Source organism: Oncorhynchus tshawytscha, linkage group LG09 (assembly GCF_018296145.1).
Source record: "Oncorhynchus tshawytscha isolate Ot180627B linkage group LG09, Otsh_v2.0, whole genome shotgun sequence".
Classification (NCBI taxonomy): Eukaryota; Metazoa; Chordata; class Actinopteri; order Salmoniformes; family Salmonidae; genus Oncorhynchus; species Oncorhynchus tshawytscha.
The window spans coordinates 10394686-10416628 of NC_056437.1; the positions used below are offsets into that span (position 1 = coordinate 10394686).

Here is a 21943-nt window from a genome sequence, read left to right on the forward strand (position 1 = left end):
TCCTATATAACTACTGTCTATACACACCATCCTATATAACTACTGTCTATACACACCATCCTGTATAACTACTGTCTATACACACCATCCTATATAACTACTGTCTATACTGTCTATACACACCATCCTATATAACTACTGTCTATACACACCATCCTATATAACTACTGTCTATACTGTCTATACATATGTTCTTTACTCTGACATTGCTCGTTCTGATATTTCTTCATTTCTTTTTACTTTTTGTATTGTGTGTATTGCTAGGTATTATTACTACATTGTTGGAGCTAGAAACACAAGCGTTTCACTGCACCTGCGATTACATCTGAAAATCTGTGTACGCGACCAATAAACGTTGATTTGATTGGTTGGCAGGTGGTTGGGCATGTCAGTGTATTTGTGCGTGCAGGTGTGTGCACGAGTTGTGGATGAGTAGAACTGTCTGTCTGCCTCTCTGCCTGTCTCTCTGCCTGTCTGTCTCTCTGCCTGTCTGTCTCTCTGCCTGTCTGTCTCTCTGCCTGTCTGTCTCTCTGCCTGTCTGTCTCTCTGCCTGTCTACCTGTCTGTCTCACCACATGGTTTGAATCTGCCTCCTTTCCTCTTACAACTACCGACTAACCAGGATGACCTCACGTTTGCTTTGTTGACACAGATGAGGGGACACACACACACACACACACACACACACACACACAGTAGTATTGGACCAGGAATAGGTTAGCCGTCTTTGCTGCTAATGAAATGTAGTGAATCCATACACCAGTCGATAAAGCACCTGTCTGGAACATAATAAAACATCTAAACGTTGAGGTAGTTGTATTGAGTGGTTCCCCTCTGCTGGTTGGATCGATTGGCTGGTCTGGGTCAGAGAAGAAGGTTGTGTCCCAAATGGCAACCTTTTCCATAGTGAAGTGACCAGGTAGTGCACTATGTAGGGAATAGGGTGCCATTCTGGTCACACCCAAGGTGTTTCCTAATCAAAGGGTAAGGGCAGCAAGCCTCGGATCTCTGTCGTCACGGCAACAGCAGCTATCAGCAACCAGCTGCAGATCCATGTTTATGTCTGTCTGTCATCTCTCATACCACTTTTTAGTTGCCATGTAGAAGTGTGTAATTAAATCTGTAGTTGTTTTGCCTGTTGGTTTTGTTGTCCATCCCCTCCCCATCCCATATGCCCTCCCCATTCCCTCTCCTCCCCTCCCCATTCCCTCTCCTCCTCCCCTCCCCATTCCTCCTCCTCCCCTCCCCATCCCATATGCCCTCTCCTCCCCTCCCTCTCCTCCCCATTCCCTCTCCTCCCCTCCCCATTCCCTCTCCTCCCCATTCCCTCTCCTCCCCATTCCCTCTCCTCCCCATTCCCTCTCCTCCCCATTCCCTCTCCTCTCCATTCCCTCTCCTCTCCTCCCCATTCCCTCTCCTCCCCTCCCCATTCCCCCTCCCCATCCCCATTCCCCCTCCCCATCCCCATTCCCCCTCTCCTCCCCCTCCCCATCCCCATTCCCCCTCCCCATTCCCTCTCTTCCTCCTCCCCATTCCCTCTCTTCCTCCTCCCCATTCCCTCTCCTCCTCCTCCCCATTCCCTCTCCTCCTCCCCATTCCCTCTCCTCCCTCCCCCCGCCATTCCCTCTCCTCCCTCCCCATTCCCTCTCCTCCCCTCCCCATTCCCTCTCCTCCCTCCCCATTCCCTCCCCTCCCCATTCCTCTCCCCCATCCCCATTCCCTCTCCTCCCCATTCCCTCCCCCTCTCCTCCCCCTCCCCATTCCTCCCCTCCCAATTCCCTCTCCTCCCTCTCCATTCCCCTCTTGCTTTGTGTCCTCTTGTGTTTTCCATCCTCGGTCATCCTCCATTCCAACACACTGTCATGCTGCTTTTAGAGGGTTGCACCACATCATCCAGGACCATCTAGACCTAACCGTGCTGCTGCCGCCCGGGGGGAAACGACTGGTCAGTACCAGGTAAAGTAGAGACACGCCCAGGAGGGGAGGAGGAGGGTGGATAGGGGAGAGGAGGAGGGTGGAGAGGAGGGTGGATAGGGGAGGAGAGGAGGGTGGATAGAGAAGGGGAGGAGGGTGGATAGGGAAGGGGAGGAGGGTGGATAGGGAAGGGGAGGAGGGTGGATAGGGAAGGGGAGGAGGGTGGATAGGGAAGGGGAGGAGGGTGGATAGGGAAGGGGAGGAGGGTGGATAGGGAAGGGGAGGAGGGTGGATAGGGAAGGGGAGGAGGGTGGATAGGGAAGGGGAGGAGGGTGGATAGGGAAGGGGAGGAGGGTGGATAGGGAAGGGGAGGAGGGTGGATAGGGAAGGGGAGGAGGGTGGATAGGGAAGGGGAGGAGGGTGGATAGGGAAGGGGAAGAGAGTGGATAGGGAAGGGGAGGAGAGGAGGGTGGATAGGGAAGGGGAAGAGAGTGGATAGGGAAGGGGAGGAGGGTGGATAGGGAAGGGGAGGAGGGTGGATAGGGAAGGGGAAGAGAGTGGATAGGGAAGGGGAGGAGGGTGGATAGGGAAGGGGAGGAGGGTGGATAGGGGAGGAGAGGAGGGTGGATAGGGAAGGGGAAGAGAGTGGATAGGGAAGGGGAAGAGAGTGGATAGGGAAGGGGAGGAGGGTGGATAGGGAAGGGGAGGAGAGGAGGGTGGATAGGAGAGGAGGGTGGAGAGGAGAAGAGAGGAGGGTAGAGAGGAGAAGAGAGGAGGGTGGAGAGGAGAGGAGGGAAGTGCATCTTCATCAAGTTTTTATAAAACCTCTTTATCCGGATGGAAACACACAGACACACACACACGGCATGATAAGTATCAGACTCATGGGAGATAACAATTGAAAAAAACTGATTAGACTCTTAACCAGACTAAGAAACACTATGGTACATGTTCTGTATGTAAGTTAGAATCCAGGGCATGCATAGATCATTGGCTCTGTCATGTCATTTTCTGCTGATCTATTATTCATGGTTCTATGCTTTAGTTCATTAACTCGACCAGAACAGGTTCCTGCTGAGTTATCCCCATGGCTGGGTCTTTGCTGTATATGAATAATAGGAGCAGACGGACTCCACACGTCTCCCTCAAAGCTTTTATCTTACCTACCTACTAGAATACTATACACTGATCTGGCCCCCCAGGAGAGGGGACCAGAGAGGCTGATGGATAGACATGCTGTAAATGTTCACACACACAGCCGTCTGGAGCTCAGGACTAAATCACCTGCGTCTCTTTACAACACCATCCTTTCCACCCCATTTCTGTCTAGCCCCCCTTAAGAGCACCAACCAAATAGCAGAAAGCTCTCCTCTCTTATTCCCTCTTCACCTTGACACCTGTCTCCTGCTCTCTTCTCGCTCAGCTTAGTGCCTCAGGGGACACGGAAGCACCATCCTAGTGTAGTCGGCATCCTGGTGTAGTCGGCCTCCTGGTGTAGTCGGCCTCCTGGTGTAGTCGGCCTCCTGGTGTAGTCGGCCTCCTGGTGTAGTCGGCCTCCTGGTGTAGTCGGCCTCCTGGTGTCGTCGGCATCCTGGTGTCGTCGCCCTCCTGGTGTCGTCGGCCTCCTGGTGTAGTCGGCCTCCTGGTGTAGTCGGCCTCCTGGTGTAGTCGGCCTCCTGGTGTAGTCGGCCTCCTGGGTGTCGTCGCCTCCTGGGTGTCGTCGGCCTCCTGGTGTCGTCGCCCTCCTGGTGTCGTCGCCCTCCTGGTGTGTCGCCCTCCTGGTGTCGTCGCCCTCCTGGTGTCGTCGCCCTCCTGGTGTCGTCGCCCTCCTGGTGTCGTCGCCCTCCTGGTGTAGTCGTCCCTCCTGGTGTAGTCGCCCTCCTGGTGTAGTCGCCCTCCCCTCCTGGTGTAGTCGCCCTCCGCCCTCCTGGTGTAGTCGCCCTCCTGGTGTAGTCGCCCTCCTGGTGTAGTCGCCCTCCTGGTGTAGTCGCCCTCCTGGTGTAGTCGCCCTCCTGGTGTAGTCTGCCCTCCTGGTGTAGTCTGCATCCTGGTGTAGTCAGTCTGGAGACCTATTATTATTGGTTGAACGTTAGCAACCATTATTCATCAGAGTCTTTGTACATTTGCAGCTGAGTTTAAAGCCCAATAAATGTTGTGGGCAGAATTATTCTGCACTTTATTTAATCTCCTGCTCGATAGATCATTACTTTTCAGACAGCCAATAAAGACATCAACGTGATGCTGTTGTATTGACATCAGGAGAACATATTCAAGGTCTCTTATTATAAAATTCTCCCTTTGACCACTCAAGTGGCTTAAAAAAAAAAGACACTTCTAAAATGTTCCCTCTGTGTTGATATTGCCAGACAGTGACAGTGTGCTTTACAAGCTAAGAAAAGTTCCAAAACATTTGTGAAGGAAAACGTCTGTAAAAAAGCGGACTTTTCATCTCCTGTTGAAAAGTGTTAAAATGTTAAAAGCGTTATTAAAGTTGAATGTTTCAAGGTTCAGACGGAGCCTTTTGTGGGAAAGTTGAAATCAAAACTACGGCAGCACCTGAACTTCTCTTTCTACCATTTGACATGAAAAACATTTGAACACCTCTTCTTCAAATTGTGAATCGTTCTATTGAATATCCTCCGACAGTCTTTATGCATGGCGACTCACCTCTCCACTTCCTGTTTATTTGGTGAATCCATAAGACTACTGGACAGTGTGCGGTTTCTCTCTTCTGCCCATGGCTATTCAAACCATGAAACACTGTCGAGGACTGAGACTAGACCACTCAGGAACACTGAACACCTTTTGAAAAGCTATTCTGGTGTGTCTTTGGTCTTATGCTGTAAATTGAGTGATTGTTTAGCTGCAGACGGTGATGGACTATGTGCTGTTACTCTTTCTTCATCTGAGTATTACCATGAAACACTCTGTAGATGCAGCTGTAATACAAGTCGCACACACACACACACACACGATGGGTCGGGGTCAGTCCCGGGGTTAACGCTCATAAAGTCTTAGAATAGCATGGAACCTGGGGCCCTCGGACCGTCTTCATTTTGAGCCTGTCAGTCCTACCCCAGCCTCTCCTCCATTGGTCTGACACTCCCAGCCTCTCCTCCATTGGTCTGACACTCCCAGCCTCTCCTCCATTGGTCTGACACTCCCAGCCTCTCCTCCATTGGTCTGACACTCCCAGCCTCTCCTCCATCGCTCTGACACTCCCAGCCTCTCCTCCATCGGTCTGACACTCCCAGCCTCTCCTCCATCGGTCTGACACTCCCAGCCTCTCCTCCATCGCTCTGACACTCCCAGCCTCTCCTCCATCGCTCTGACACTCCCAGCCTCTCCTCCATCGCTCTGACACTCCCAGCCTCTCCTCCATCGCTCTGACACTCCCAGCCTCTCCTCCATCGCTCTGACACTCCCAGCCTCTCCTCCATTGGTCTGACACTCCCAGCCTCTCCTCCATCGGTCTGACACTCCCAGCATCTCCTCTAATGGTCTGACACTCCCAGCCTCTCCTCCATCGCTCTGACACTCCCAGCCTCTCCTCTAATGGTCTGACACTCACAGCCTCTCCTCCATTGGTCTGACACCCCCAGCATCTCCTCCATTGGTCTGACACCCCCAGCCACTCGTCCATTGGTCTGACACTCGTCCATTGGTCTGACACTCGTCCATTGGTCTGACACTCGTCCCATTGGTCTGACACTCCTCCATTGGTCTGACACCCCCAGCATCTCCTCCATTGGTCTGACACCCCCAGCCAGCCATTGGTCTGACACTCGTCCATTGGTCTGACACTCCTCCATTGGTCTGACACTCCCAGCCTCTCCTCCATCGGTCTGACACTCCCAGCATCTCCTCCAATGGTCTGACACTCCCAGCCTCTCCTCCATTGCTCTGACACTCCCAGCCTCCCTCTAATGGTCTGACACTCACAGCCTCTCCTCCATTGGTCTGACACCCCCAGCATCTCCTCCATTGGTCTGACACCCCCAGCCACTCGTCCATTGGTCTGACACTCGTCCATTGGTCTGACACTCGTCCATTGGTCTGACACTCGTCCATTGGTCTGACACTCGTCCATTGGTCTGACACTCGTCCATTGGTCTGACACTCCTCCATTGGTATGACACTCCTCCATTGTTCTGACACCCCCACTCTCTCCTCTGTTGGTCTGACACCCCCAGCCTCTCCTCCGTTGGTCTGACATCCCCAGCCTCTCCTCCGTTGGTCTGACACTCCCAGCCTCTCCTCTGTTGGTCTGACACCCCCAGCCTCTCCTCTGTTGGTCTGACACTCCCAGCCTCTCCTCTAATGGTCTGACACTCCCAGCCTCTCCTCCGTTGGTCTGACACCCCCAGCATCTCCTCCATTGGTCTGACACCCCCAGCCACTCGTCCATTGGTCTGACAATGGCGACACTCACAGCTCACTATAAAGCTTTGGGGTGAAAAGGTTGAGATTGTTCCGGGTGGCGGGTGCATGTTTTTATGAGCAGGGAGGGCTGGAGGGCACAAAGGTTAAGTGCTGTTGGTGTTGAGAAGGACAGGAGGACAGGATGGGGTAGATGCATGTATTTATTCATTTTTATATTAATGTAAGCTTTTTTTAAACTAGGCAAGTGAGTTAAGAACAAATTCTTATTTACAATGATGGCCTACCCCGGCCAAACCCGGACCACGCTGGGACAGTTGTGCGCCGCCCTATGGGACTCCCAATCCGCCCTGTGGGACTCCCAATCACGTCCGGATGTGATGCAGCCTGGATTTGAACCAGGTACAGCAGTGATGCCTATTGCGCTGAGATGCAGTGTCTTAGACAACTGCGCCACTCGGGAGCCATGTTAAAGCGGGGTCAGGTGAGGATCCCCCTCATTATGTTAAGCACTACGAGTGTCTGGGGGGGGGCGTTACGTAAGTTCATTAAATTATTATGGTCATAATTATTGTGCAAGTGAGGGGTGAAGTAAGGTCTGTATGTGAACGCTTGCTGCAATGTGTTTCTGCTTGTCTGGCTGAGGCCGTCAGACGTGATCATTAAGATTCCTTTTCCCGTCTTGGGGACCTTGTCACAAAACATCTGACAGAAGGTCAGCGTGACAGACAGACAGACATGGTATTAGGATCTTATACTAGACTAGGACCAACTACATCCACAACTACTAGTCTCTGTGAAATGTACTGCTCTATATCAGATTTGTAATGAGATGTGGATATTCAGTTATTGCTTTGATATTCACTACAAAACATTAAGAACACCTGCTCTTTTCCATGACACAGACTGTGAGTCCAGGTGAGTCCAGGTGAAAGCTATGATCCCTTATTGATGTCACTTGTTAAATCCACTTCAATCCGTCAAGATAAAGAAGGATATTTAAGCCTGGAGTCAACTGAGACATGGATTGTGTATGTGTGCTATTCAGAGGGTGAATGGGAAAGACTAAAGATGTGTGACTTTGAACAGGGTCTGGTAGTAGGTGCCAGGTGCACCGGTTTGAGTGTGTCAAGAACTGCAACGCTGCTGGGTTTTTCATGCTCATCAGTTTCCCTTGTGTGTCAAGAATGGTCTACCACCCAAAGGTCATCCATTCCATTTGGACCAGCCTTAGGTCAACATTCCTGTGGAACGCTTTCGACACCTTGTAGAGTCCATGCCCTGACACATTGAGTCTGTTCTGAGGGAGAACGGGGTGAAACTCCGTATTAGGAAGGTGTTCCTGATGTTTTGTACACCCAGTGTGTTTCGAAACAACGTTAATTTTGTGTGTTAGATTATAGGACATGGTTGTATTTGGACTGTTGTTGTGACATGTATAGCCTCTGTACTGCTTGAGTGTCCTAGACAGGCGGAGGGTTTCAATATAGTTTGATATAAACATGGTGGGTTCAGGAAGCTAGCTAGTACCTACTACCGTTACACAGGGCACCACGACTCTTCCCTGTGACCCTCATGTCTACTGTCACATATCAGTTTAATAACCACCACACACACAGCACTCCCCTCCTCTACGCTAGGCTACGCTAACATAGCTCTGAGTGCTGCCTAGCCCCGTAATGGCAGAAATAGCCCAGACAAACATAACACGGTAGCAGAGGACTGAGCACCCAGAATATTATACTAATGGTCTACTAATGAAAAGCTGTAGATGCCGTGTAGGAGCCGGCCGCGTAGGGAGCTGGCTCCCCTAGAGAATGGAATGAAGGTCATGGGGGAATGGTAGGCAGTGGCAATGCAGCACTAGAAACACAGGTAGGTTGACTGGCTGGCTGGCTGTATATCACTGCAGCACTGGAAAAACAGACAGACTGGCTGGCTGGCTGACTTGTTACATATCACTGCAGTACGGGAAACAGACAGACTGGCTTGGCTGGTTGGCTGACTTGTTACGTATCACTGCAGTACTGGAAACAGACTGGCTGGCTGACTTGTTGGAAACAGACAGACTGACTGGTTGACTGTTACATATCACTGCAGCACTGACTGGCTGGCTGAGACAGACTGTTGTTACTCACTGTGCAGTACTGCAGTACTGGAAACAGACTGGCTGGCTGACTTGTTACATATCATTGCAGTACTGGAAACAGACAGACTGGCTGGCTGGCTGACTTGTTACATATCATTGCAGTACTGGAAACAGACAGACTGGCTGGCTTGTTACATATCACTGCAGTACTGGAAACAGACAGACTGGCTGGCTGGCTTGTTACATATCACTGCAGTTCTGGAAACAGACAGACTGGCTGACTTGTTACGTATCACTGCAGTACTGGAAACAGACTGGCTGGCTGACTTGTTACATATCATTGCAGTACTGGAAACAGACAGACTGGCTGGCTGGCTGACTTGTTACATATCACTGCAGTTCTGGAAACAGACAGACTGACTGGTTGACTGTTACATATCACTGCAGCACTGGAAACAGACAGACTGGCTGGCTGACTTGTTACATATCACTGCAGCACTGGAAACAGACAGACTGGCTGGCTGACTTGTTACATATCACTGCAGTGAAACAGACAGACTGGCTGGCTGACTTGTTACATATCACTGTTCTGGAAACAGACAGACTGGCTGGCTGACTTGTTACATATCACTGCAGTACTGGAAACAGACAGACTGGCTGGCTGACTTGTTACATATCACTGCAGTTCTGGAAACAGGCAGGCTGGCTGGCTGACTTGTTACATATCACTGCAGCACTGGAAACAGACAGACTGGCTGGCTTGTTACATATCACTGCAGTACTGAAAACAGACTGACTGGCTGGCTGGCTGACTTGTTACATATCACTGCAGTTCTGGAAACAGACAGACTGGCTGGCTGACTTGTTACATATCACTGCAGTACTGGAAACAGACATACTGGCTGGCTGGCTTGTTACATGTCACTGCAGTTCTGGAAACAGGCTGGCTGGCTGGCTGGCTTGTTACATATCACTGCAGTACTGGAAACAGACATACTGGCTGACTGGCTACATATCACTGCAGTTCTGGAAACAGGCTGGCTGGCTGGCTGACTTGTTACATATCACTGCAGTTCTGGAAACAGGCTGGCTGGCTGGCTGACTTGTTACATATCACTGCTGTACTGGAAACAGACAGACTGGCTGGCTGTATATCACTGCAGTACTGGAAACACAGGCTACATCCTGGCTGGCCCATGTTTAAAGAGAAGGAGAGAGAATTGATGTGCGATTGGATTGGTCTGCTTCATTTTTTCCATATCTCCTATAGAGTGGGCGCGCTGTTGAATTTAAAGATGAGCAGTAGAAAGATCAGCTAGAGATATATTGGATGGTGTTGTTTAGGCCTGAAGGGTTAGAATGATGTTTGAGTGCCGTTAAGGATGGTTTGATAGTTTTAAAAAATAATTAAAGGCATGTTGAAAAAGTCATTTTTTTCAGTTGAATGTCATACTGTAAACTGATACATTTCAGTCAACGGGTTGATACCTGACAGACGACATGCTATTAGACCCTAAACAGATATGTAATGTAAAGGGCCAGTTGGACTGAGACTAATGAAGATAACAACAGGAAATATTCCTAATCCTGTTGCGTCAGTCATCTAGTGAAGACCCACGTCACATGGGGACGCACCTACTGTTTATATAAACAAACAGGCCTCCCTCGTCATAGCTTAAGATCTATCTGTGGTGTTGGGTTCTATCATTAGTGTCTGTGGTGTTGGGTTCTATCATTAGTGTCTGTGGTGTTGGGTTCTATCATTAGTGTCTGTGGTGTTGGGTTCTATCATTAGTGTCTGTGGTGTTGGGTTCTATCATTAGTGTCTGTGGTGTTATATCATTAGTGTCTGTGGTGTTATATCATTAGTGTCTGTGGTGTTATATCATTAGTGTCTGTGGTGTTATATCATTCGTGTCTGTGGTGTTATATCATTAGTGTCTGTGGTGTTGGGTTCTATCATTAGTGTCTGTGGTGTTATATCATTAGTGTCTGGTGTTATATCATTAGTGTCTGTGGTGTTATATCATTAGTGTCTGTGGTGTTGGGTTCTGTCATTAGTGTTTGTGGTGTTGGGTTCTGTCATTAGTGTCTGTGGTGTTGGGTTCTGTCATTAGTGTCTGTGGTGTTGGGTTCTGTCATTAGTGTCTGTCCTATCTGAAAGCAGTGACCACTAGGCTGATAGATCTGTGTGGGGGAGGCCAGGCGTGTTGAACAAGCAGACTGAGAGAGTGGGACTGTTACAATAGACGGTCAACAGAGAACAGATGATGTCACAGGGCTGAACAGAACAGATGGGTGTGGATTCAGCCATGGTACTCTGACAGGGGTGGCTGGCTTGGTTCAGGCTTGCCAGGCAGAGTAGCGTCAACGCGTCACGCTTTGCCATGTGGGTAACAGAACCCTTACCCCCCCCCTGCTCCTCTCATTACAGGAGACAGCAGCAGCAGAGACCTCCGGGAGGTGGAGGAGACAGGAAGACCCAGAATCCTCAGCAGCAGTCGCCACAACGACAACAACCTCCATCTCAACAACAACCGGTCAATCAGCAACAGAATGACCAGCAGCAGCCCGGGCCGGGGGGTCATGGTAGATACACTCGTGACCAGCAGCAGCAGCAGCAGCAGCAGGGAGGACAGCGTGGAGGTAGCCACGGGCAACAGTTCCAGGGCCACGGCGGGCAGCGTCAGGGACCTCCCCACCACGGCTATAGCCAGAATCGCCGCTGGCACCACAACCAGAAGGGGCAGGGGGTAGGACAGGGACTGCAGGGGCAAGGGGGCCCGGCAGGTGACAGGGACAGGGGGCAACCACAACGGGAGACAGGGACCGAGGGGGCAACCACACCGGGAGACCGGGACCGAGGGGGCAACCACAACGGGAGACAGGGACCGAGGGGGGTAACCACAATGGGAGACAGGGACCGAGGGGGGCACCAACGAGAGACAGGGACAGGGGGGCACCAACGGGAGACAGGGACAGAGGGGGCACCAACGGGAGACAGGGACAGAGGGGGGCACCAACGGGAGACAGGGACAGAGGGGGGCACCAACGGGAGACAGGGACAGAGCGGGGGCACCAACGGGAGACAGGGACAGAGGGGGCACCAACGGGAGACAGGGACAGAGGGGGGCACCAACGGGAGACAGGGACAGAGGGGGGCACCAACGGGAGACAGGGACAGAGGGGGGCACCAACGGGAGACAGGGACAGAGTGGGGGCACCAACGGGAGACAGGGACAGAGGGGGGCAACCACAACGGGAGACAGGGACAGAGGGGGCAACCACAACGGGAGACAGGGACAGGGGGGCAACCACAACGGGAGACAGGGACCGAGGGGGTTAACCACAACGGGAGACAGGGACCGAGGGGGGCAACCACAACGGGAGACAGGGACAGAGGGGGGCAACCACAACGGGAGACAGGGACAGAGGGGGCAACCACAACGGGAGACAGGGACAGAGACAGGGGGGGCAACCACAACGGGAGACAGGGACAGAGGGGTGGCACCGCTCAGAAACACCAAAGAGACAAAGAATGTGAAGGCAGAGGAGACCAGCACCAGGCTAGAGACAGAGATCTCCAAGGGCCCCAGTGAGGGGCTTCCCAGCCAGCCTGGGGGCCAGGAGAAGGGCCAGAGCCCGACGGGGAGTGACAAGCACAGGGAAAGCCAGCTGGACGAGGGCCCTAAAGTCAGCCTGCTGCAATCATCCAAGGAGAGGCTGAGGAGGAGGCTAAAAGACAAGGTAAACTAAATATCTTTACTGTCTTATCTATCTGCCAATCACCATCAGTCTTAGGCAGGCCATGGCCACGCCCTCCCCTTTCGACACACATGCATACACACACACACAAACATGCACACAGTAAACATTTTAGATGAATACACACACACACACCACACACACACACACACACATGGGTTGCTGAGTCTGTTTGGTAGGTGGGGGTGCAACTCTCTAATTTATTAAAGAACACTGGGGGCATCCCGAGTGGCGCAAGGCACTGCATCACAGTGTTTGAGGCATCACTACAGACTCTGGTTCGAGTCCCAGGCTGTGTCACAACCGGCCATGACCGAGAGTCCCATAAAGCGCACAATTGGCCCAGTGTCGTCCGGGTTAGGGGAGGGTTTGGCCCAGTGTCGTCCGGGTTAGGGGAGGGTTTGGTCCAGTGTCGTCTGGGTTAGGGGAGGGTTTGGTCCAGTGTCGTCTGGGTTAGGGGAGGGGGTCCAGCGTCGTCTGGGTTTGGTCCAGTGTCGTCCGGGTTAGGGGAGGGTTTGGTCCAGCGTTGTCCGGGTTAGGGGAGGGTTTGGCCGGGGGGACTTTACTTGGCTCATTGCGCTCTAGCAACTCCTTGTGGCGGGCCAGGCGCAAAGCAGGCTGACTCCTTATGGCGTGCCGGGCGCCTGCAGGCTGACTCCTTGTGCCGTGCCGGGCGCCTGCAGGCTGACTCCTTGTGGCGGGCCAGGCGCCTGCAGTCTGATTTTCCTCCGACACATTGGTGCGGGTGACTTCCGGGTTAAGCGGGTGGGTGTTAAGAAGCGCGGTTTGGCGGGTCATGTTTCAGAGGACGCATGACTCAACCTTCACCTCTCCCGAGGAACGATGAGACAAGATTGAAATTGAATCGCAATTGGATATCATGAAACAGGGGGTTAAACATAAACAAACAGTGGAGGCTTGTCTGTAGACTCTGATGTCGTGGGTCAACTTCTCTTGTAGCATGACTCATTACTTGTGTCTGTTTAGTTCTTAACCTAAGTGTCTAAGGCGCGGCCGCTCCTCTCCCCCTTACAGCCTGCGACAACCAGACAGAGATTAACAGACTGCTTCAAACACAGGCTGAGGCTCAGATGGAAGCCTGCTCCCTATGTAGTGCACTCCTTTTGACTATAGGCTCTAGTCAAGTAGTGCACTATATAAGGAATAGCGTGCAATTTGGAATGAGACCAGAGACAGGAATTTACCTAAATGGGAGGAAACATGGGACATTATCCACAGTCAGATCCCTGTCACGTTTGGGGTTCAGGGTTGTATTCATTAAGGCACACCGTAGCAAAACTGTTTGCAACGTAGAACGAAAACTGTGCTTCTAATTGAATAATTCCAGGTAGTACCTGATTCAGGACACTTTCTTTCATTTGATGCCAAATGAATAAGACCATTATAGCAGAGGTAGACAAACCTGTTCCTGGAAATGCAGCAGGTACTGTTTCACCTAGGTCCCACACCTCACCAACTGAGCTAATTGGTCAGTTCAGTGATTGCCTATATTCAACACACCTGGTCTTCCAGGTTGGTTACATCAAAAACACGTCCAGGGTTGCCTCTACCCCTGCAGTGTAGCCTGCTCCTCATTAAGGCTAGCTCTGTGTGCTGCGTTTTACAGTGACAATACCCTGACCCTCCCCTGTAGACTCACTGACACGGTGTTAAGAAGCATATTGATGATGTCATATCCTGTATCTGTTGTCAAACCATATTTCCTCTCTCAGGGGTTTCACTTCCTGGGTTAAACATCTATTGAGCACAGAAATGCACCATGCGTGTTCATATGTCAGCTCAAATACATGATAACAAAGCTGGGGGTTTTATGACCAGGCAGAGTCCCAGACACAATTAAGATGAGCTCCAGACTGAAAGGCTGTGATTCTCAATTGACCAGGATTTTTTTGTATTCTGCTGTTCTCCAGGAGGAGGCTGTGGTGTCTCCGGTCGGGCCCCAGCGGAGCCGCATGCACCGCCTGCTGGAGATCCTGAACAGCATGAGGAGCAACAGAGCCGGGGTGGACAGCCAGCTCAGCTCCTTCATGGAGGAGGCCCAGAGCTCGACCCAGTCAGAGGAGACCCTGGCCCAGATAGTCAGCACCATCTATGACAAGGCCCTCAGCGACAGGAGCTTTGCTGCTACTGCTGCAAGGCTCTGTGACAAGATGGCCCTGTTCATGGTGGAGGGGACCAAGTTTAGGTCACTACTGCTCAATATGTTACAGGTGAGGGAGGGGGGGGGTGTGCGTGCATGCATTCCTGTCTGTCTGTCTGTCTGTCTGTCTGACACCAGTCACACACAGTCACTATCTCAGTGTTTAGGTGTGGATGGTCATAATTGGTGTCAGTGGCTGTGTGTGACGTGGGGTAAATGTGACAGCTAATGAACCACCAAGACTCTTCCTAGAGCTGGCTGCCCAGCCAAACTGAGCGATCATGGGAGAAGGGCCTTGGTCAGGGAGGTGATCAAGAACCCAATGGTCACTCTAACAGAGCTCCAGAGTTCTACTGTGGAGATGGGAGAACCTTCCAGAAGGACAACCATCTCTGCAGCACTCCACCAATCAGGCCTTTATGGTAGTGGCCATTTGTATTTCATATACCTTTGACAACTGGATGTTCTTTAGGCACTTTAGTATTGCCAGCCTGATCTCAGGAGTTGATAGGCTTGAAGCAATGCTCAAGCATTGCTAAGAGCTGCTGGCATACACAGGAAAGTGCTGTTTGAATGAATGCTTACGAGCCTGCTGCTGCCTACCACCTCTGTCAGACTGCTATATCAAATCATAGACTTAATTATTATATAATAAACACACAGAAATACCAGCCGTTGGTCATTAATATGGTCAAATCTGGAAACTATCATCTCGAAAACTAAACGTTTATTCTTTCAGTGAAATATGGAACCGTTCTGTATTTTATCTAACAGGTGACATCCATAAGTCTAAATGTTGCTGTTACTTTGCACAACCTTCAGTGTTGTGTCATAATTATGTAAAATTCTGGCAAATGAATTACTGTCTTTGTTAGGAAGAAATGGTCTTCACACAGTTCGCAACGAGCCAGGCGGCCCAAACTGCTGCATAAACCCTGACTCTGCTTGCACAGAACGCAAGAGAAGTGACACAATTTACCTAGTTAAAATAAATTCATGTTTGCAGGTAATGGTAACTAAATATGCAGGTTTAAAAAAAAATATACCTGTGTATTGATTTTAAGAAAGGCATTGATGTTTATGGTTAGGTACATTGGTGCAACGACAGTGTTTTTTTCGCGAATGCGCTTGTTAAATCATCACCCGTTTGGCGAAGTTGAATTAGGCTGTGATTCAATGATAAATTAACAGGCACCGCATTGATTATTTGCAACGCAGGACAAGCTAGTTAAACTAGTAATATCATCAACCATGTGTAGTTATAACTAGTGATTATGTTAAGATTGATTGTTTTTTATAAGATAAGTTTAATGCTAGCTAGCAACTTACCTTGGCTCCTTTCTGCACAAGCGTAACAGGTGGTCACGCAGTATTGCAACCCACGCAGTCTCCTCGTGGGTTGCAATATAATCGGCCATAATCGGCATTCATAAATTACCGATTGTTATGAAAACTTGAAATCAGCCCTAATTAATCGGTTGACCTCTAGTGCCAAGCTTGTATCGTCATACCCAAGAAGACTCGAGGCTATTATCGCTGCCAAAGGTGCTTCAATAAATGTGCAAACATTTCTAAAAACCTGTTTTTGCTTTGTCATTATGGGGTATTGTGTGTAGATTGATGAAGGAAAAAAACTGTTTAATCCATTTTAGAATCAGGCTGTAATCTAACACAATGTGGAAAAAGTCAAGGGGTCTGAATACTTTCGGAATGCACTGTAAGTCAAGTGCTGAAAGATACAGTTGAAGTCGGAAGTTGACATACACCTTAGACAAATACATTTAAACTCAGTTTTTCACAATTCCTGACATTTAATCCTAGTAAAAAAATACCTGTTTTAGGTCAGTTAGGATTCCCTCTTTATTTTAAGAATGTGAAATGTCAGAATAATAGTAGAGATTTATTTCAGCTTTTCTTTCTTTCATCACATTCTCAGTGGGTCAGAAGTTTACATACACTCAATTAGTGTTTGGTAGCATTGCCTTTAAATTGTTTAAATTGGGTCAAACGTTTCGGGTAGCCTTCCACAATAAGTTGGGTGAATTTTGGCCCATTCCTCCTGATAGAGCTGGTGTTGCTGAGTCAGGTTTGTAGGCCTCCTTGCTCACACACGCTTTCTCAGTTCTGACAACACATTCTTTATGGGATTGAGGTCAGGGCTTTGTGACGGGTGCCATTTGGGACATAGATCTAAGCAGAGTATGGCTCCTTAAATAGCTTGTTACTGATGGATATGGTGCCAAATCTCCACTCTTTAAACCCTCCTCTCCCCCTGTTCTCTACCCTCCTTCTCCCAATCACTCCTCTTCTCCTCTCCCCCTCTACCCCCCTCACTCCTCCTTCTCTACCCTCCTCTCCCCCTCTCACTCCCCTTCTCTACCCTCCTCTCCCCCTCTGTCTCCCCCACACTACCCCTCTCTACCCTCACTCACTCACTCACCCTCTTTACCCTCCTCTCCACCTCACTCCTGCCTCTCTTCCCTCCTCCCAATCACTCCCCTTCTCCTCTCCCCCTCCCTCCTCTCCCTCTCTACCCTCTCACTCCTCCTCTCCCCCCTCTACCCCTCTCCCCCTCCTCTCCCCTTCTCACTCCCCCCTCTCTACCCTCCTTCTCCCAATCACTCTCCCTCTCCTCTCCTCTCTCCCCTCCTCTCCCCCTCTCACTCCCCCTTCTCTCCTCCACTCTCCCTCTCCCCTTCTACCCTCCTCTCCCCCTCTCCCCTCCTCTTCTCTACCCTCCTCTTCCCCCACTACCCCTCTCACCCTCTCACTCCCACTTCCTCTTTACCCTCCTCTCCCCCTCTCACTCCCCTTCTCTACCCTCCTCTTCCCCCACTACCCCTCTCACTCCCACTCCCTCTTTACCCTCCTTTCCCCCTCTCACTCCCCCTCTCTACCCTCCTTCTCCCAATCACTCCCCTTCTCCTCGCCCCCTTTCACTCCCCCTCCTCTCTACCCTCTCATTCTCCTCTCCCCTTCTCACTCCCCCTCTCTAGTCCACCTTCTCCCAATCACTCCCCTTCTCCTCTCCCCCTCTCCTCTCCCCCTAGAGTGGTCATTCTGTGTGTAGCCAGGCGGTGGTTTGGTTTGTCGGCTGGGTGCTAAGCGCCCGTACCTGTCTTTTAGGAAGCGAGTGCTATGCTTGTTTCCTCACCCTGGTGTCACGTTTCAGTTTCTCTGTCATCTACAGGAGCATTTCATGTTAAGCATCTTTATCTCCCTTCTTATGTCATGTCTGTATAAATGCATAGTGGCCATTAACCTTACATCTGTATACAGCTCTGCACAGATTGTTTAACTCTTACATTAGATTGTTTCATGCTGAACTCTGTCATTGTCAAGTTGATATAAAGTGTAGGTATTATCCATTAGTTCACTTCTGTTAACATGCAACACCCACAACGGTTAGTATTTTTATGCAAATGTTTTGCCCACTAAGACATGAGCATTACTTGGATTTTATAAACCTGCATTTGACTGTACTGGTACTGTACCATACAGCTGTGTGTAGATCTGTCAGAACCAATTACCACCTGTACCTCCTCATTGACAAACAGAATCGAGTTGTACAGCCAAGGATGCCACCCTATAACCCAACCAGACGTGGTTCTCTCTGCCTCTCTCTCTGCCTCTCTCTGCCTCTCTCTGTCTCTCTCTGTCTCTCTCTCTGCCTCTCTCTGTCTCTCTCTCTGCCTCTCTGCCTCTCTCTGTCTCTCTCTGCCTCTCTCTGTCTCTCTCTGCCTCTCTCTCTGCCTCTCTCTGCCTCTCTCTGCCTCTCTCTGTCTCTCTCTGTCTCTCTCTCTCTCTCTCTGTCTCTCTCTCTGCCTCTCTCTGTCTCTCTCTCTGTCTCCTCTCTCTCTCTCTCTGTCTCTCTCTCTCTGCCTCTCTGCCTCTCTCTCTCTCTCTCTCTCTCTCTCTCTCTCTCTCTCTCTCTCTCTCTCTCTCTCTCTCTCTCTCTCTCTCTCTCTCTCTCTCTCTCTCACATATATATTCATATATATATTTTCATTCATATATGTATAATTTGTTTATTGTCTCTGTGTCTTTCTATGGAGGAACCATTCATTCCCAACAGATTCTCTGCTTCCCAGACCCAGTTTCTATTTAACTAGGCAAGTCAGTTAAGAACAAATCTCTTATTTACAATGAAGCTTCTTGCCCTTTGTGCTGTTGTCTGTGCCCAATAATGTTTGTACCATGCTTAGTGCTGCTACCATGTTACTAAATTGATTTTATTGATGTATTATATCAAGTTAAAATAAGTGTTCAGTCAGTATTGTTGTAATTGTCATTATTACAAATACATTTTTAAAAATTCAATAATCGGTCTGAGGAGAACCTGATTTTACATTATGCTAATATGTTATTCACCCCTCTCTCTGTCCTCTGCAGAAGGTCTTTTCTGAGGAGAACCTGATTTTACATTATGCTAATATGTTATTCACCCCTCTCTCTGTCCTCTGCAGAAGGACTTTTCTGAGGAGAACCTGATTTTACATTATGCTAATATGTTATTCACCCCTCTCTCTGTCCTCTGCAGAAGGACTTTTCTGAGGAGAACCTGGTTTTACATTATGCTAATATGTTATTCACCCCTCTCTCTGTCCTCTGCAGAAGGACTTTTCTGAGGAGAACCTGGTTTTACATTATGCTAATATGTTATTCACCCCTCTCTCTGTCCTCTGCAGAAGGACTTTTCTGAGGAGAACCTGGTTTTACATTATGCTAATATGTTAGTCACCCCTCTCTCTGTCCTCTGCAGAAGGTCTTTTCTGAGGAGAACCTGATTTTACATTATGCTAATATTTTAGTCACCCCTCTCTCTGTCCTCTGCAGAAGGACTTTTCTCGTCGGGTGGAGCTGCAGGCGTCTGACGTGGAGCTTTGGTTGGGATTCATCACCTTCCTGTGTGAGGTTTTTGGAACCATGAGGTCCAGCGCTGGAGAACCGTTTAGGGTGTTGGTCTGTCCTATATACACCTGTCTCCGAGAGGTGAGTTCCCTGTTCCCTACACACCTCCACCTGTCTACCTCCACCTGTCTACCACTACACTAACACACCTCCACCTGTCTACCACTATACTAACACACCTCCACCCGTCTACCACTACACTAACACACCTCCACCCGTCTACCACTACACTAACACCCCTCCACCCGTCTACCACTACACTAACACACCTCCACCCGTCTACCACTACACTAACACACCTCCACCTGTCTACCACTACACTAACACACCTCCACCTGTCTACCACTACACTAACACACCTCCACCTGTCTACCACTACACTAACACACCTCCACCTGTCTACCACTACACTAACACACCTCCACCTGTCTACCACTACACTAACACACCTCCACCTGTCTACCACTACACTAACACACCTCCACCTGTCTACCACTACACTAACACACCTCCACCTGTCTACCACTACACTAACACACCTCCACCTGTCTACCACTACACTAACACACACGTCTACCACACCTAACACACCTCCACCTGTCTACCACTAACTAACACACCTCCACCTGTCTACCACTACACTAACACACCTCCACCCGTCTACCACTACACTAACACACCTCCACCTGTCTACCACTACACTAACACACCTCCACCCGTCTACACCTCCACCTGTCTACCACTACACTACACTCCAACCACACACTCCACCCCTCCACCTGTCTACCACTACACTAACACACCCCTCCACCTGTCTACCACTACACTAACACACCTCCACCTGTCTACCACTACACTAACACACCTCCACCTGTCTACCACTACACTAACACACCCCTCCACCCGTCTACCACTACACTAACACACCTCCACCTGTCTACCACTACACTAACACACCCCTCCACCTGTCTACCTCCACCTGTCTACCACTACACTAACACCCTCCACCTGTCTACCACTACACTAACACACCCCTCCACCTGTCTACCACTACACTAACACCCCTCCACCTGTCTACCACTACACTAACACACCTCCACCTGTCTACCACTACACTAACACACCCCTCCACCTGTCTACCACTACACTAACACACCCCTCCACCCGTCTACCACTACACTAACACACCCCTCCACCCGTCTACCACTACACTAACACACCCCTCCACCCGTCTACCACTACACTAACACACCCCTCCACCTGTCTACCACTACACTAACACACCCCTCCACCTGTCTACCACTACACTAACACACCCCTCCACCTGTCTACCACTACACTAACACACCTCCACCCGTCTACCACTACACTAACACACCTCCACCCGTCTACCACTACACTAACACACCTCTACCACTACCACTACACTAACACACCTCCACCCGTCTACCACTACACTAACACATCCTCCACCCGTCTACCACTACACTAACACACCTCCACCCGTCTACCACTACACTAACACCCCTCCACCTGTCTACACTAACACACCTCCACCTGTCTACCACTACACTAACACACCTCCACCCGTCTACCACTACACTAACACACCTCCACCTGTCTACCACTACACTAACACACCTCCACCTGGAGAACCGTTTAGGGTTTTGGTTTGTCCCGTGTAAACACACACACCCACGGACATTCCACCTCTGCTCAACTATGTAGCCATCTAATCTACAATCTATAATGTTGGATATCTTCTTATATCCACTCTAGCAGTACCACTTATAGGCTGGAAATTATTTCTAGTGTGGATATTGGAACAGGCTCGGTTGTCTCTCGTTGACTGGGTGTGTCACACATGCTATGTGGATATATCCTCAACCAGTAATTCACTACGATAACAAAGCATCCTTATTCAGAAGGCCCCCCCATCCGTCCGTCAATCCCACAGCACAGCATAGTACTCTGGGTAATTGGGGGGGAAAAAACTAAGAGGAGAAGATGATTCCGGTAACACCTGCCTCACCTCAGAGTTCCAATTTCCATCAGCGGAGGAGGTCTGTCACATTGGCTCAGACTGTTTCCATAGGAACCAGAGACCGCAGACAGACGCGGTAATAAACTGGGGTTTATCCGGTAGAGAAAGCAGAAGTGGTCAAAACAGTGAGTGGAGCATGGAGGGTTTAGATGAATGGTTAGCATGAAATCAATTACCAGAGAAGCCACCAAGACAGTACAGCATTTAGCCTATCATAACCTGAATCCAGATTTGTTTCTGCAGTATAGCCAACTTGTAGTTGATGTCATGTCAAACAAATTGACCGTAGGTGTTGTGAAAGACTGTACAAAACAGATCTGGGTTCCAGGCTAGTAATTTTCCTCCGTATTCCTACTTCTAGCCAGTGATACAGTAACATGTTATGGGGGGGGGCTAGTGTGAGGAGAAAGAGCTGCTTCTCTGCCTGCCTCCTTCCCTGCGAGTACTCCCCCTCTCAGTATCTCAGTGAGGCAAGATGTGTTTATCTGGTTTCCATGGTGACATCCTATATCCAGCCTTTCGCGTAGATACAGTGCATTCTGAAAAAGTATTCAGAAAAAAAACAATTGAATCTATTTTTAGAATGAGGCTGCAATGTAACAACATGTGGAAAAAGTCACTGGGTCTGAATGCACTGCACTACACACACACACACACACACACCCATCCGGGTTCAAGTG

General features: G+C 49.9%; 1 protein-coding gene across 1 annotated transcript in view; it reads left to right on the forward strand.

The window, feature by feature from the left end:
* ctif (CBP80/20-dependent translation initiation factor) overlaps positions 1-21943 on the forward strand; it is a 150526-nt gene that overhangs the window by 101471 nt on the left and 27112 nt on the right. Inside the window, exons 10-14 of the mRNA XM_042327947.1 lie at positions 1875-1955; positions 10817-11596; positions 11652-12129; positions 14079-14378; positions 19145-19300. Coding sequence (XP_042183881.1) covers positions 1875-1955; positions 10817-11596; positions 11652-12129; positions 14079-14378; positions 19145-19300 — 1795 coding nt within the window. The remainder of the gene's footprint in view (positions 1-1874; positions 1956-10816; positions 11597-11651; positions 12130-14078; positions 14379-19144; positions 19301-21943) is intronic.